The following is an 11,179-nucleotide window of genomic DNA, read 5'->3' as shown; positions in this document are numbered from 1 at the left end:
GGTAGACAGTTAGTCAGGTGGTAATAAACGACCAATCATAACGTAGTACTGTGTTGGAAGGATATAGCCTATGCTTCGCTAACAACGATTTCTGGACTTTTCTCGAGGCTCCCTGCTGCTGAGGCTGTTTTCCCAGAATAGTTATAGTTTTATAGTTTAGTTTAGTAGACAATCCACCATAATAAATTAGGGCGTTATCTCGAATTCCTAGCTAACCACGTTACCCATTGGCTCAGTTCCGTTCAAAATAGGTTGCATCGGAATAATAGACACACCCTCTAGATAAGTTTTACTACCGCCAGTAGAAACCCAAAACCCACCCGTCCCAGACTGCAAACGGCAAAGGGCATAACTGGTTGTTGTTTAGCAAATTGTATCGTATCGTAGAGAAATGGCTTATCCAGGATACGGTGCTCCCCCGCCAGGACAAGGTGGATATCCAGGACCAGGGGTAAGAGCTATTAACAAAATAATGATGAATGTTGTAATCTGTCTGTTGTCCATGGGCCCATGTTGTAAACGTCAGGAAGTTCACTGACTTGATTTAATTACTGGAGATTTGGCAACTGATTATGGCTAGGCCCGGGTCTTTCGTAGCATTAATGTGTTTTGTAGACAAGAGCCGATGCACATATTTTAGATTTATTTGTATTTTTTTTAACCTAGCAGGCCTTCTATTTAATTTGCTGTACTCGCCACGCTCTGGCCTGATATGCAATCCCATCCCCATACTATTGTTAACCCCACCCGCCTATCCCAACACGCACGCGCACGCACACAGTCAGTGACAAAATCTGACACTGACTTTGTTAAACAAGGGTGAGGGTGTTGTGACACAGTGACAACACTCTTGTTTAATAAAGTCAACACTGTTGTATAACACAAGTTGTATAACTATTATATTGCAATAGTACTAGTATAGTAATTGTGCCCCCAATCATTCAGTTTTTGTTCATTATCATTCTCTTCTCTATCCTCTTTCCAGTATGGAGGAGGCTTCCCTGGTCAACAACAACAACAGGATCCTCTATATGGATATTTTGCTGCTGTTGCTGGACAGGTAATTGCCCTGTGAAACATCATGTTATGTGGTTATTTAACTTTTCATGAGTTATATATAGCGCAATATTAATCCTTGCTAGTATCTGTTCAATAACAGGAGTTTCCCTGTCTCTGGATGTCCCGATACACCTTTTTCGTTCCCCATCCGATCGCAATGACACAATTTCTGTGTTAACCGATACCGAATACCGATACCAGTGTTGTGATATCGTGTTGTGTTTATAGCTATTATAGCGTTCACTGTAGTAGAAGAGATGCGCCTGGTGAGGGTTTAAACCCTGCAGCTACGTCGAGTCCGCCTACAGGAAATACGTAAGCTGCGACCATGAGACCCGTTTCTGAATTTGTCTATATATCTCGTGTTGTGTTTATAGCAGACTCCGAGTCCTCAGTCACTCAAATGTGCACTTGCAGTTTTGGCAACTCGAAAACAAACTCCACATGCCCCAACATTTTATTTACCTGCCATAGTTCCTTACCCTGTGTCGGATCGGTGGTTAGACTGGCATATTCTCCGATAGCGATATGACCCGATACAGTATCGGGACATCTTTAACTTTAGTAAACAGAAAATGCATTTTCAGGTGCAATTTCAACTAATACAGGATATGGATAAACAAGTCAAATTGGAAGTGATGACACAAATAAGAACTGATACACAAGTTGATAAATGTACTCTCACTGATTGGATTAAATATCACTTAAATTACATTATACAAAATGACTGTCTTATTTTTTTTACAAGCCTGAATTCAGTACAGGCTGAAATGTATAATTAGTTTATATTAATCAACATTCAATTAATACCAGAACTTGGAGCTAGGCTACCAAGTCTGTGAAGGAAGTCCCTCGTTTTGTTCTGTGTAACCGTGTCGATTATGATTGTTAATTGTAGGATGGACAAATCTGCGCTGAGGAGCTGCAAAGATGCCTTACACAGGCCGGCTTCTCTGGTGGATACAAACGTAAGAACACGTACCACACTGTAATTACACAAAGCTAAGGACACAATCACACTGTTATTACATAAATAATATTTTTTACGTTTTGAGCTGATTTTTGATACAACTTAGTTTTCTTTCTTTCTGTATTTGCTCTTTAAAGAGTGGTATATTTGCACCAAACTTACACCACTAATTTGGTAATATGAGATTCCTCCTATGTCTAATCTTGAAGACCAATATATGAATGTTTATACTGTTCTCTATTCTTTTTAACAGCCTTCAACCTGGAGACCTGTAGACTGATGATCGCCATGCTTGATGTATCCTTCACTAATGAGCCAATCAGAGAAGCTTCAGTTTGATTGACATGGGTTTCCTAGGACTTGTTAGTCGCTATATTCAGTAGAATACATGGTTGACAAATACTGGAAAAAATGTTGCTTTGTTTGTTAAAAAACAAAAATAATTCACTTTATGCCTTGTGTTGTTAACCATAGCCATCATTATATAGAAAATAAGATCAAATAAGATGTGTGCATAACTTCCTGTTGCTGCTTTGACCAGAGTTGCAAGATAAACAAGCGGCCATGTCTATGAAAACAAGCCCAAATGTTTTACCAGTTTACATCAGCTATTCGAAAATAGCAGATCTACGAGCTCACAGCGACACGATGTGAGGTTGTACATCTGTTATTTTCCAAAATATTGATATATATATTTTTTAACACAAATCTTGTATGGGGATCACAAAATATTTTCAGATGGAGGTCCGTGGACAATTACATATTAATCTATTATAATGCAACAATTTCATATGTCCACGTTAGTGCATGAGTTCATCCTTAACTTAGCTAAGCGGGATATGTCCTGTACCATGGGCTTCAATGAGTTCAAGGAACTGTGGGGAGTTCTGAACGGCTGGAAGCAGCATTTCATGTCCATCGATCGGGATCACAGTGGAACTGTGGATCCGCAGGAAATGCATCAGGCTGTGACCTCAATGGGTATGGACAATCTATAACAATCTGGATAAAGAAGCCAGTAAATGCAAAAAACAATGCATGGTTAAAAAAAACTTAGTATTTAACATATTTAACCTGAAAGGCTTCTTCAGATTCATAACGGGTGCATATTCTAAAAAAGTTTAAATGCTTATTTTAATGCCCTATGCCTTAAATGTTATTTGTTGTGTTTCCGTCTCTAGGCTATAGACTAAGCCCTCAGGCCATGAATATCATCGTGAAGCGTTTCAGTACACAGGGAAAGATCTGCTTTGATGATTATGTGGCTTGCTGTGTCAAACTCAGAAGTCTAACTGGTAAGTTGACATTAAGGTCTCAAGAGCATTTGAAAGATGTATCTCATGTTGTACGAACAGCGAACAAAATAATGTTACTGCCGAGTGTCTAAAACTTTTAAGGGGGAAAAAAAAACACTGCATGCCAAAAAATATTCTCATGGTTTGGACATGCATGTTTGAGATTTTCAGTGTTTGTAGACTGGTGCTGCATGTACACTACTGATACACAAATAGGACAGTGCAAGACAGAATGGCACACATTACAGCATAGTATTGTTAAAACCAAATCAGTATAGTTTTAGTCTTTTTAATGTATGTTGACCAATGTATTTTTCAGATTTATTCAGAAGAAGGGACACAGCTGGACAAGGGGCTGCCACATTTCAGTATGATGATGTAAGTTTCCCTTGCTGAGTTGTCATTCCCAATAAAAATCACAACCTTCATTATTGTAACAAGTACCGTATCACCAGCTGCTTTTGGCAGATACACATTCTGAGGCTTATCTCTCCCTGTCTTAACTTCCTTCCAGTTCATCCAGGTCACTATGAACACATGAACAATACGAGAAGAAAGGGACCATGGTCTTCTAAATCATCTCATAAACAGCATATTTAGATGTTTCCATAACATTTTTTTATACCAGAATGTTTGCATTATTGTAACATTCCATTTTCACATTGTATGTTATGAATGAGTGCACATTGTATTAGGTATATGGATGGATGGAACATGAGTATTACCACACGATAACCACTAGTCTACTTACAAACAGGAGGATATTATTACTGTTTTGTGATTATGATACATTGAGCTTCTAGCTCTTTATCAGTCACCGCGTTAACCAAAGGTGTCTCTGGATGCTGCAAGATAATAGACCGAATGAATATACTGTAATGTGACATGAATAAACATTGCAAATGCAAAACGTCTTGGTTCTTGACTGTTAGAGGTTAGGTGGCGTTTTATGAATCCAGTCCCACACGTGAACAGAGCCGTCTGTGGCAGCAGAGAGGACAGTCCGGGGCCGACTAGGGTGCCATACATGGCAGGTGATAAAGGCAGGCAAAGAAGTCTTCGAGTCTACTGCTGTCATATGACCATGGTGCTCAAACAGTGGCTTAGTTTCCTTTGACTCTGCTGACCAAGTGGAAGTGTTATAGATCTGTACCGCTGGGTTAAAACCTAGCAGAGGAAAATTATTGTAAAATACACAGATGTGATGTTGAGTGACAAGTGCAAGCATTGCAATTAACAGTGCTCAATATGATTTCGCCATGACCCGTTTTATGTACAAGACTTACGTTTTCAATCACCTAATTAACCTGGAATATACTTTTAGATTTGGCTATACCTTTAAACTCTGGAACACCTGTTATCAATTTCTTTTTTAATTTTTAATATCACAGGATTTATAAGGTATTTTGTGAATTTGCCTCCACCCTCCGGTCTAAATGGGTTACGGTACTAATGATCAAAAGTAAAACAAAATATTGAAAATGACAACAGTTTCCATACCTGACACAGCAATGCAGTTGTCCAGCGCCGGTGCCCATGACAGATTCATGAATTCAGTAATAGGGCCATCAGTTTGAAGGTCCAATTTGGCCTGATGCACAGCTGTTCTCAGATCCCTGAGATCAGACACTATAACTTGTCTGGATGAGGACAGCCGTGCGACCTTACAGCATGCTGGGACTGGAGAGGACTGGTCCGTGGACACATCCATACACCAGTGGACAGCAGCGTCCTTACCATCTACTGCTGGTATGGGCTGTGGAACAGTTGGTGTCCGTGTATCCACTACATATAGGTCCCCATTGCAAGTGCAGGCAAGGAACACATGGTTGTTCATCAAATGCAAGGAGCTCAATATGTCTGTGTTGTCCGTTTCTATGAACAAGAAAAAAATAAAGATAATAAATAGCAACCTGAAAACTATTCACTTGAAGTTCATTATTCACTGTACCAAAATATACATATTTATTTTCTAGCTGGTGTTATCATTTTACATTCATAAGTCAATTTAAGTCATGCTCTGCACTTCTATAAATGCACAGAATCTGCATTGAAGCAAGGAAGCCCGCACAACTCCAATTCGTGTCACTGTCTATACATTCTTACTGGGTGCGCGGTCTGGGAAAGTTAAAGAATACCAGCACCTACGGACATGTCATTTAAGGCACTTTTATTATTTTCTGGTTGGCATAGTATGCTGCAGACAGCACAACGTACGCGTTTCGGCTTGGAGCCTTCGTCAGCGTTTCATTGTTGCACGGTCTCTGCATATCCCGATAACAGTCTAACCCAGGGGTCTTCAACGTTTTTCAGGCAAAGGACCCCTTAGCTGGTATAGAGATGAAACAGGGATTCCCTAATAAGGGACATCATCATCATACCCGGAAGATATGCGGGAAATCCGGGAATGCCTACTGAGAGGCAAAAAAACTACTTTCTGGCCATGACAGCCTCTATACACAGTACACAGCTTTCATGACAGAGTCTATAATATCTAACAAATCATATCAGCATTCAGCACTCATTTATTTGGAAACTCCCTGTGATGATTGTACAGTGTACTTCTAACTAGGCCTGTCACATTTAGTACATAATTGCCTAATCGCAGTTATTTGAGATAATCAATTATTTTCTGCATAATCGTCATGATCATTTCCATGTTGAAAAATGCTCATATGTTGGTTTTTTTTAGCTTGTAGATCGAATGAATAAAGTTATTAAAAGGTTATTTGTCATATCTGCCCTGTGCAACTTGTTTACAAAACGAGACGTTCCAAGGCCAGTGAGTCGATGTGTTTCCTCCAACTGCGCCTTGGTCTGCCCCGGGGTCTCCTCCCAGTGGGCCGTTCCTCGAGGACCTCCCTAGGGAGACGCCCAAGAGGCATCCTAACCAGATGCCCGAAGCACCTCGGCTGGCTCCTTTCCAGGTGAAGAAGCAGCGACTCTACTCCGAGTCTCTCTCGCGTGACTGAACATCTCACTATCTCTAATGGAGATGCAAGCCACCCGTCGAAGAAAACTCATTTCAGCCGATTGTATTCGCGACCTTATTCTTTCGGTCATGACCCACACTTCATGACCAACCGATCGACTTCAAACTTGCCACGTGTATCGCTGAGGTGTGCCAAGTGGGAGGTCAGTAGGACCAGTGGTTGTACAGAACTTTAAAATCCACAATTTTTATTTGTCTGGGTGTCCGTCTCTCTCTGAGTCAGTCCCCTTCATGCCCCTATATGGAGATAACTGTATCTGTCCGTTGTCATCAATATGACATCATAGTACTACATAGCGTTATAGACTGGCCTGCTGATAATACACACTACTTAGTGACAGGGTGGCCTTTTATGGCTCGACCGCCATTAAAGAAATACGACATGGCAATACGCTGCCCTATGGCCGTAGGCCTCAACAAAGGCCACCCTGTCACCAAGAATGTGACCGCGCCAAAGCACAGCCGCAGACGTGGTTGTCCCACAAAACATTCTAAGTTTGTGCGTGACATGATCCGCGAAGTTTGTGGATTTGCTCCATATGAGAGGCGAGCCATGGAGCTGCTCAAGGTGTCCAAGGACAAGAGAGCCTTGAAGTTCATCAAGAAGAGGATTGGCACTCACATCCGCGCCAAAAGAAAGCGTGAAGAGCTAAGCAAAGTCCTGGCCGCAATCTGGCTCATTTGAAATAATTTGTGCGTTAAAGAAGAGGACGCAGACTTTATTTATTTATTTATTTATTCATTTAACAACACTGAGCGCGGTTTTGCACAGCTGACTTTGGGGTGGTTGTTTGTGGTTTGTAGACTTAACGCTTGTTTGGGGCGGGAGGGGTTTTGAAAGTGATTATTGTTTCTTGGTTTTAGTTAGTTTGCCTGTTTATTTATTTTATAGGGAGAGAGACAGGGACAGACGCACTGTTCAACTGAACACCGTTGATTATGATGACAATCTCTCATTTCGTGACAACTCTATCATGTACTACAGATACAACCCTACGATCCCGTTGTTTAATTATCCTTAGTAGTGATTCGCCTTAATGTAAGAAGGGCGATTGTTACAGTACAATAAGTATTGCTTAACCAGAGAGGCATATGTTCCCAACTGACATGTGCCTATTGTTTCTCATTTTACATTTCCAATTTGAAACAAAAACAACAGCTTACCCAGTGCATAGACAGACTTTCCTGAGGATAGTTCAGTAAGTTCAATGTTGCTGATCAGAGACCCATGAAGAACGCTGGGTTCTGACATTGATCCAACTGCAATTTTGCTGCCTCTTTCTACTACAGCCTTGGACTCAATGTCTCCAGTCTTTCTTATCACATCTGTCATTGGAGAAGAAGACACAGAAAGGTATCAATCATGTTGGAGGAATGAGTTGATGTTAACTTATCGCACACACGCATGCACAACAGGTATTTACCTAGTAGCAATTACAGTTGTGTGGTGCAGCTGTATGTATATTGTGTAATGTATTGTGTATACTTTTGATTGTATACTTTTATGAATCTGTGCTCCATACCATGTGATCATGGTCGTGAGTTAAATAAATGATGATGATGAGAAACGTTAACAGAACATAGGTGCTGCAGATATGTAGTTGTACATATTTCAGAAAGTCTATTAAGCCCCAACTACTTGAGTTTGTAAACATGTTTTTGTTCTGGGAGGTCCAAATCCAATGTAATGCAAAGTGTGAATGTGAATAACTGGTGATTGTGAACCATTGTATAATAAAAACCTTGGCTTTGTCCTGTATCTCCCAGGATGAATATGTGCATATATGAATAAACCCAGCAGTCATTAGTTTAAAGATTAAAACCAGAGAAAATGAAGTATGGTATATTTCATTACCAAATGGAAATTCTGTGTTGAGTTAATTTATATTTATATGAATACATACAGTATTAATCGAAATGGAAATGCTGTGTTGAGTTAATTTATATTTATATGAATACACCAATTATCTTTTATGTGCATTGAAAAGGCCACTTACCACTATCTTCCACTCTATCCCACAGTTGCAGTCTTGAGGTAAGCCCATCATTGGTAACAATACACCTTTAATGAATACAAGGAAATATTAATATCAAAAGGCTACCTTTAAATTATTGTATTATTAAAATCATGAAGAAAAAAAAATTGGGATTGAAGCTGCATTCATGGTTTATTTTATGTGGTATTCTGTTTTGGGCAAGACTGTCGCCTAAATAAGGTATACCATTACCTACCCATTGGAATTGAAGCATTATTGCATGAAGGGACCTCACACAGTAATCCTGTACAGTGTACTATTGTGTAGATATATCATGCATGTAAGACCACAGTGCCCTGAGACCCTACCTACCGTGTTCCTGGAACGTGTTTGAGGGTGTGAATAGGGCCTCCTGTGAAACAGCCACGAACCACTTTGAAATCCCGATCTGCACAGAGACCCTGAACACATCCAACAAAGTAGCAGCAGCTGAGTGAAGCTGTGCAATATTCATAATGGTAAAAGCTTAAGCTCTTAAGATTCTATACATTACCTTGTTTTCATCAGCAAGGAGTTTCAGAGGCATGTGCAGCTCTAAAATTTCACTTTTAGATGGTCGATAGCCTGCCACACAGACAGCTATAAAGACAAAAACAAAACAATCTCCTTCAGAATGATATTGTAGTCTGTAAACTACTGTTGTATAATAATAATGATTGTACTAGTTAATGAGTAACAATCTTATTATGCTGTCATAATCATCATTTACCCACTTCTTTCTGATGTCCAGTCTATGACCCTGGTGGGATATTCCAGTTGATAGACATGCAGGTCCTTGTATCTAGAGGAATAGGTGTGGACAGTATGATCTTTGCAAACAATATAGAATACCCCATTGCAAACAAACAAACAAACAGACAGATAATAGATAGATAGATAGATAGATAGATAGATAGATAGAACTACACACTGATCACACTGCTGTAAATAAATAGTGAATAGTAGGCTAAATCACACGAAGGGAAATGTTTTGAAAGTCGCATATAACACTAACAGCCTTCTAAGTATGGGGTTTAAGTTCAACCGATTGGATATCATACATACACATTTTATATGTCTTACGTTTTGAGCGACTCTATAAACCAGTCATCAAGAACGTCATCAAGCACGGTTTCATCCATTTCACTACCAGTGGAATCAGTCTTGTTCTTTCTTGCACGCTTCTTGCCTTGCACCGTTTGAAACTCCAAATGTAAACTGACTCGAGCAAAGATATTCTCTTTGACTCGAGGCAGTTCTGATGAACGACAAACCAATACTATACCGCCACCTATTGTAACGGAGTGGCATGATTTGCTATTATATTCTTAGGCACTGACTGCACTAAAATGATGATTGTTACACAGCACAGGGAGGGAGTGTACACAACCACGCAGTGCTAAGAACTACACAGGGATACCAGGAATTCAATAACTCAGAGGAAATGTATCTGGAACTTAAAAACAGAATGGTCAGTCACAGTCGGTGCACAATCCTATAGCTCACCTCACGCAATGTGAACTTGCAGATCGACTACTTGCTACTTTCACTTATTTTCATAAAATGTTTGCCTGCCCGGTTAAAATCCAGGTGCCCATTTTCGCTCCCAGCCAAGATGAGTGAAAATACCTTGCTCTATATACTGTATGATGCTGGCATGCTGCTGCCTTCATCACACTGGCTGTTGACATTCTCCTCCACCTCTGCAATCTTCCAGCTATTCTGTCCTTTCCTGATGTTCAAGAGAAGAGCTGCTGTGTCACTCTCTCTCTTATGTCTCATTCAATCAAATCACAAATAGTATGTCATCTCTCCTTGACAATGGATCTCTGATCATCAGTCTCCCCAGCTTTTCCACCTTTGTTTGAGACTTGCATGTACAAGAGCTTCAACTTGCCAGGAAGCATGGTTGTTGATGTGCTCCAGGCCACTTGCAACATCTTTCCTTTCTAGGCTCTTAGTCTTCAGACAGTTGGAAATTGGAATAGCCTCATCGCCAACATGAATCAATGCATGTGCACACTTACAGGCAGACAGGTATTACTATTACATATTACTGTATGTATGCATGCATACATGGATTGCTGCTTGAATCTACAATATTTTAAAGATGGATAGTTTAAAGACAAGTTAAAGATACACAAATGATTGGATCTTCTTACCTTTTATCATACTGACTGAACGTAGCTTGTTATTTAGCAGTATATTTGACTGGAATCTCCAAAGGCAATCTCTGTACACCCAAAGCGAGAGCTGTGTTCGTGTGCTTGGAAGTAAGTCGGATTCGTTTCCAGTGGGGGTTGGCCTCCGCCAGGGCTGCACATTGTCCTATCCTATCCACCTATCCTGTTTGTGATTTTCATGGACAGGATCTCAAGGCGAAGTCGTGGTGGAGAGGGTATTCGGCTTGGTGAGTTAAGGGTTGCATCACAGCCATCACTGCTTTTTGCAGATGATGTGGTCCTGATGGCACCATCGGTCCAAGACCTTCAGCTCTCACTGGACCGGTTCGCAGCAGAGTGTACGGCAGCTGGGATGAGGATCAGTGTCTCCAAATCTGAGGCCATGGTTCTCAGCAGGAAACCGGTGGATTGTGCAGTCCGGGTAGGGAATGAGTTCAAGTATCTCGGGGTCTTGTTCACGAGTGAGGGGAGGACGGAGAAGGAGATCAGCCGGAGAATCGGAGCAGCAGGGGCAGTATTGCAGTCGCTGTACTGACGAAAAGAGTTGAGCCAGAAGGCAAAGCTCTCTGTCTACCGAGCAATCTTTGTTCCTACTCTCACCTATGGTCATGAAGTGTGGGTCATGACGGAAAGAATAAGGTTGCGAATACAAGTGTCCGAAATGA

At 40.7% G+C, this 11,179-nt stretch overlaps 2 protein-coding genes across 3 annotated transcripts; one reads left to right on the top strand and one right to left on the bottom strand.

The window, feature by feature from the left end:
• Positions 1 to 25: 25 nt before the first annotated feature.
• sri (sorcin) lies at positions 26 to 4,195 on the top strand. Its single transcript, XM_080767943.1, has 8 exons — positions 26 to 451; positions 986 to 1,060; positions 1,958 to 2,027; positions 2,283 to 2,326; positions 2,863 to 3,010; positions 3,211 to 3,324; positions 3,644 to 3,702; positions 3,839 to 4,195. Exons 1-8 carry the CDS (start codon positions 392 to 394, stop codon positions 3,863 to 3,865), a joined length of 597 nt encoding a protein of 198 aa, XP_080624069.1. The 5' UTR covers positions 26 to 391; the 3' UTR covers positions 3,866 to 4,195.
• A 55-nt stretch (positions 4,196 to 4,250) lies between these two features.
• wdr73 (WD repeat domain 73) lies at positions 4,251 to 9,518 on the bottom strand. Of its 2 annotated transcripts, XM_080767941.1 has the most exons (8): positions 9,415 to 9,518; positions 9,066 to 9,133; positions 8,846 to 8,931; positions 8,665 to 8,753; positions 8,314 to 8,378; positions 7,481 to 7,642; positions 4,825 to 5,199; positions 4,251 to 4,491 (listed from the first exon to the last, which is right to left on the bottom strand). In XM_080767941.1, the coding sequence occupies exons 1-8, from the start codon at positions 9,471 to 9,473 to the stop codon at positions 4,253 to 4,255; spliced, it is 1,143 nt and encodes a 380-aa protein (XP_080624067.1). In that variant the 5' UTR covers positions 9,474 to 9,518; the 3' UTR covers positions 4,251 to 4,252. The 2 variants fall into 2 exon arrangements, with proteins under 2 accessions (XP_080624067.1, XP_080624068.1); XM_080767942.1 differs by lacking the exon at positions 9,415 to 9,518 and having other exon boundaries at positions 9,062 to 9,127.
• Positions 9,519 to 11,179: the final 1,661 nt, after the last annotated feature.

Source organism: Protomyctophum bolini (genome assembly GCF_963924005.1).
Source record: "Protomyctophum bolini genome assembly, chromosome: 7".
Lineage (NCBI taxonomy): Eukaryota > Metazoa > Chordata > Actinopteri > Myctophiformes > Myctophidae > Protomyctophum > Protomyctophum bolini.
The sequence above is the reverse complement of the archived record's forward strand: the minus strand, read 5'-3'. Positions and strand labels throughout refer to the sequence as shown.

Coding starts and splice junctions, on each gene's coding strand:
- wdr73 (XM_080767941.1), bottom strand. CDS start 9,473: ATGGATGAAACCGTGCTTGATGACGTTCTTGATGACTGGTTTATAGAG. Junction 8,379..8,664: donor AAACACGTTCCAGGAACACG/GTAGGTAGGGTC, acceptor TATTCATTAAAG/GTGTATTGTTACCAATGATG. Junction 4,492..4,824: donor CAACTGCATTGCTGTGTCAG/GTATGGAAACTG, acceptor TTCCTCTGCTAG/GTTTTAACCCAGCGGTACAG.
- sri (XM_080767943.1), top strand. CDS start 392: ATGGCTTATCCAGGATACGGTGCTCCCCCGCCAGGACAAGGTGGATAT. Junction 2,327..2,862: donor TGATGATCGCCATGCTTGAT/GTATCCTTCACT, acceptor AACTTAGCTAAG/CGGGATATGTCCTGTACCAT. Junction 3,703..3,838: donor CCACATTTCAGTATGATGAT/GTAAGTTTCCCT, acceptor ACTTCCTTCCAG/TTCATCCAGGTCACTATGAA.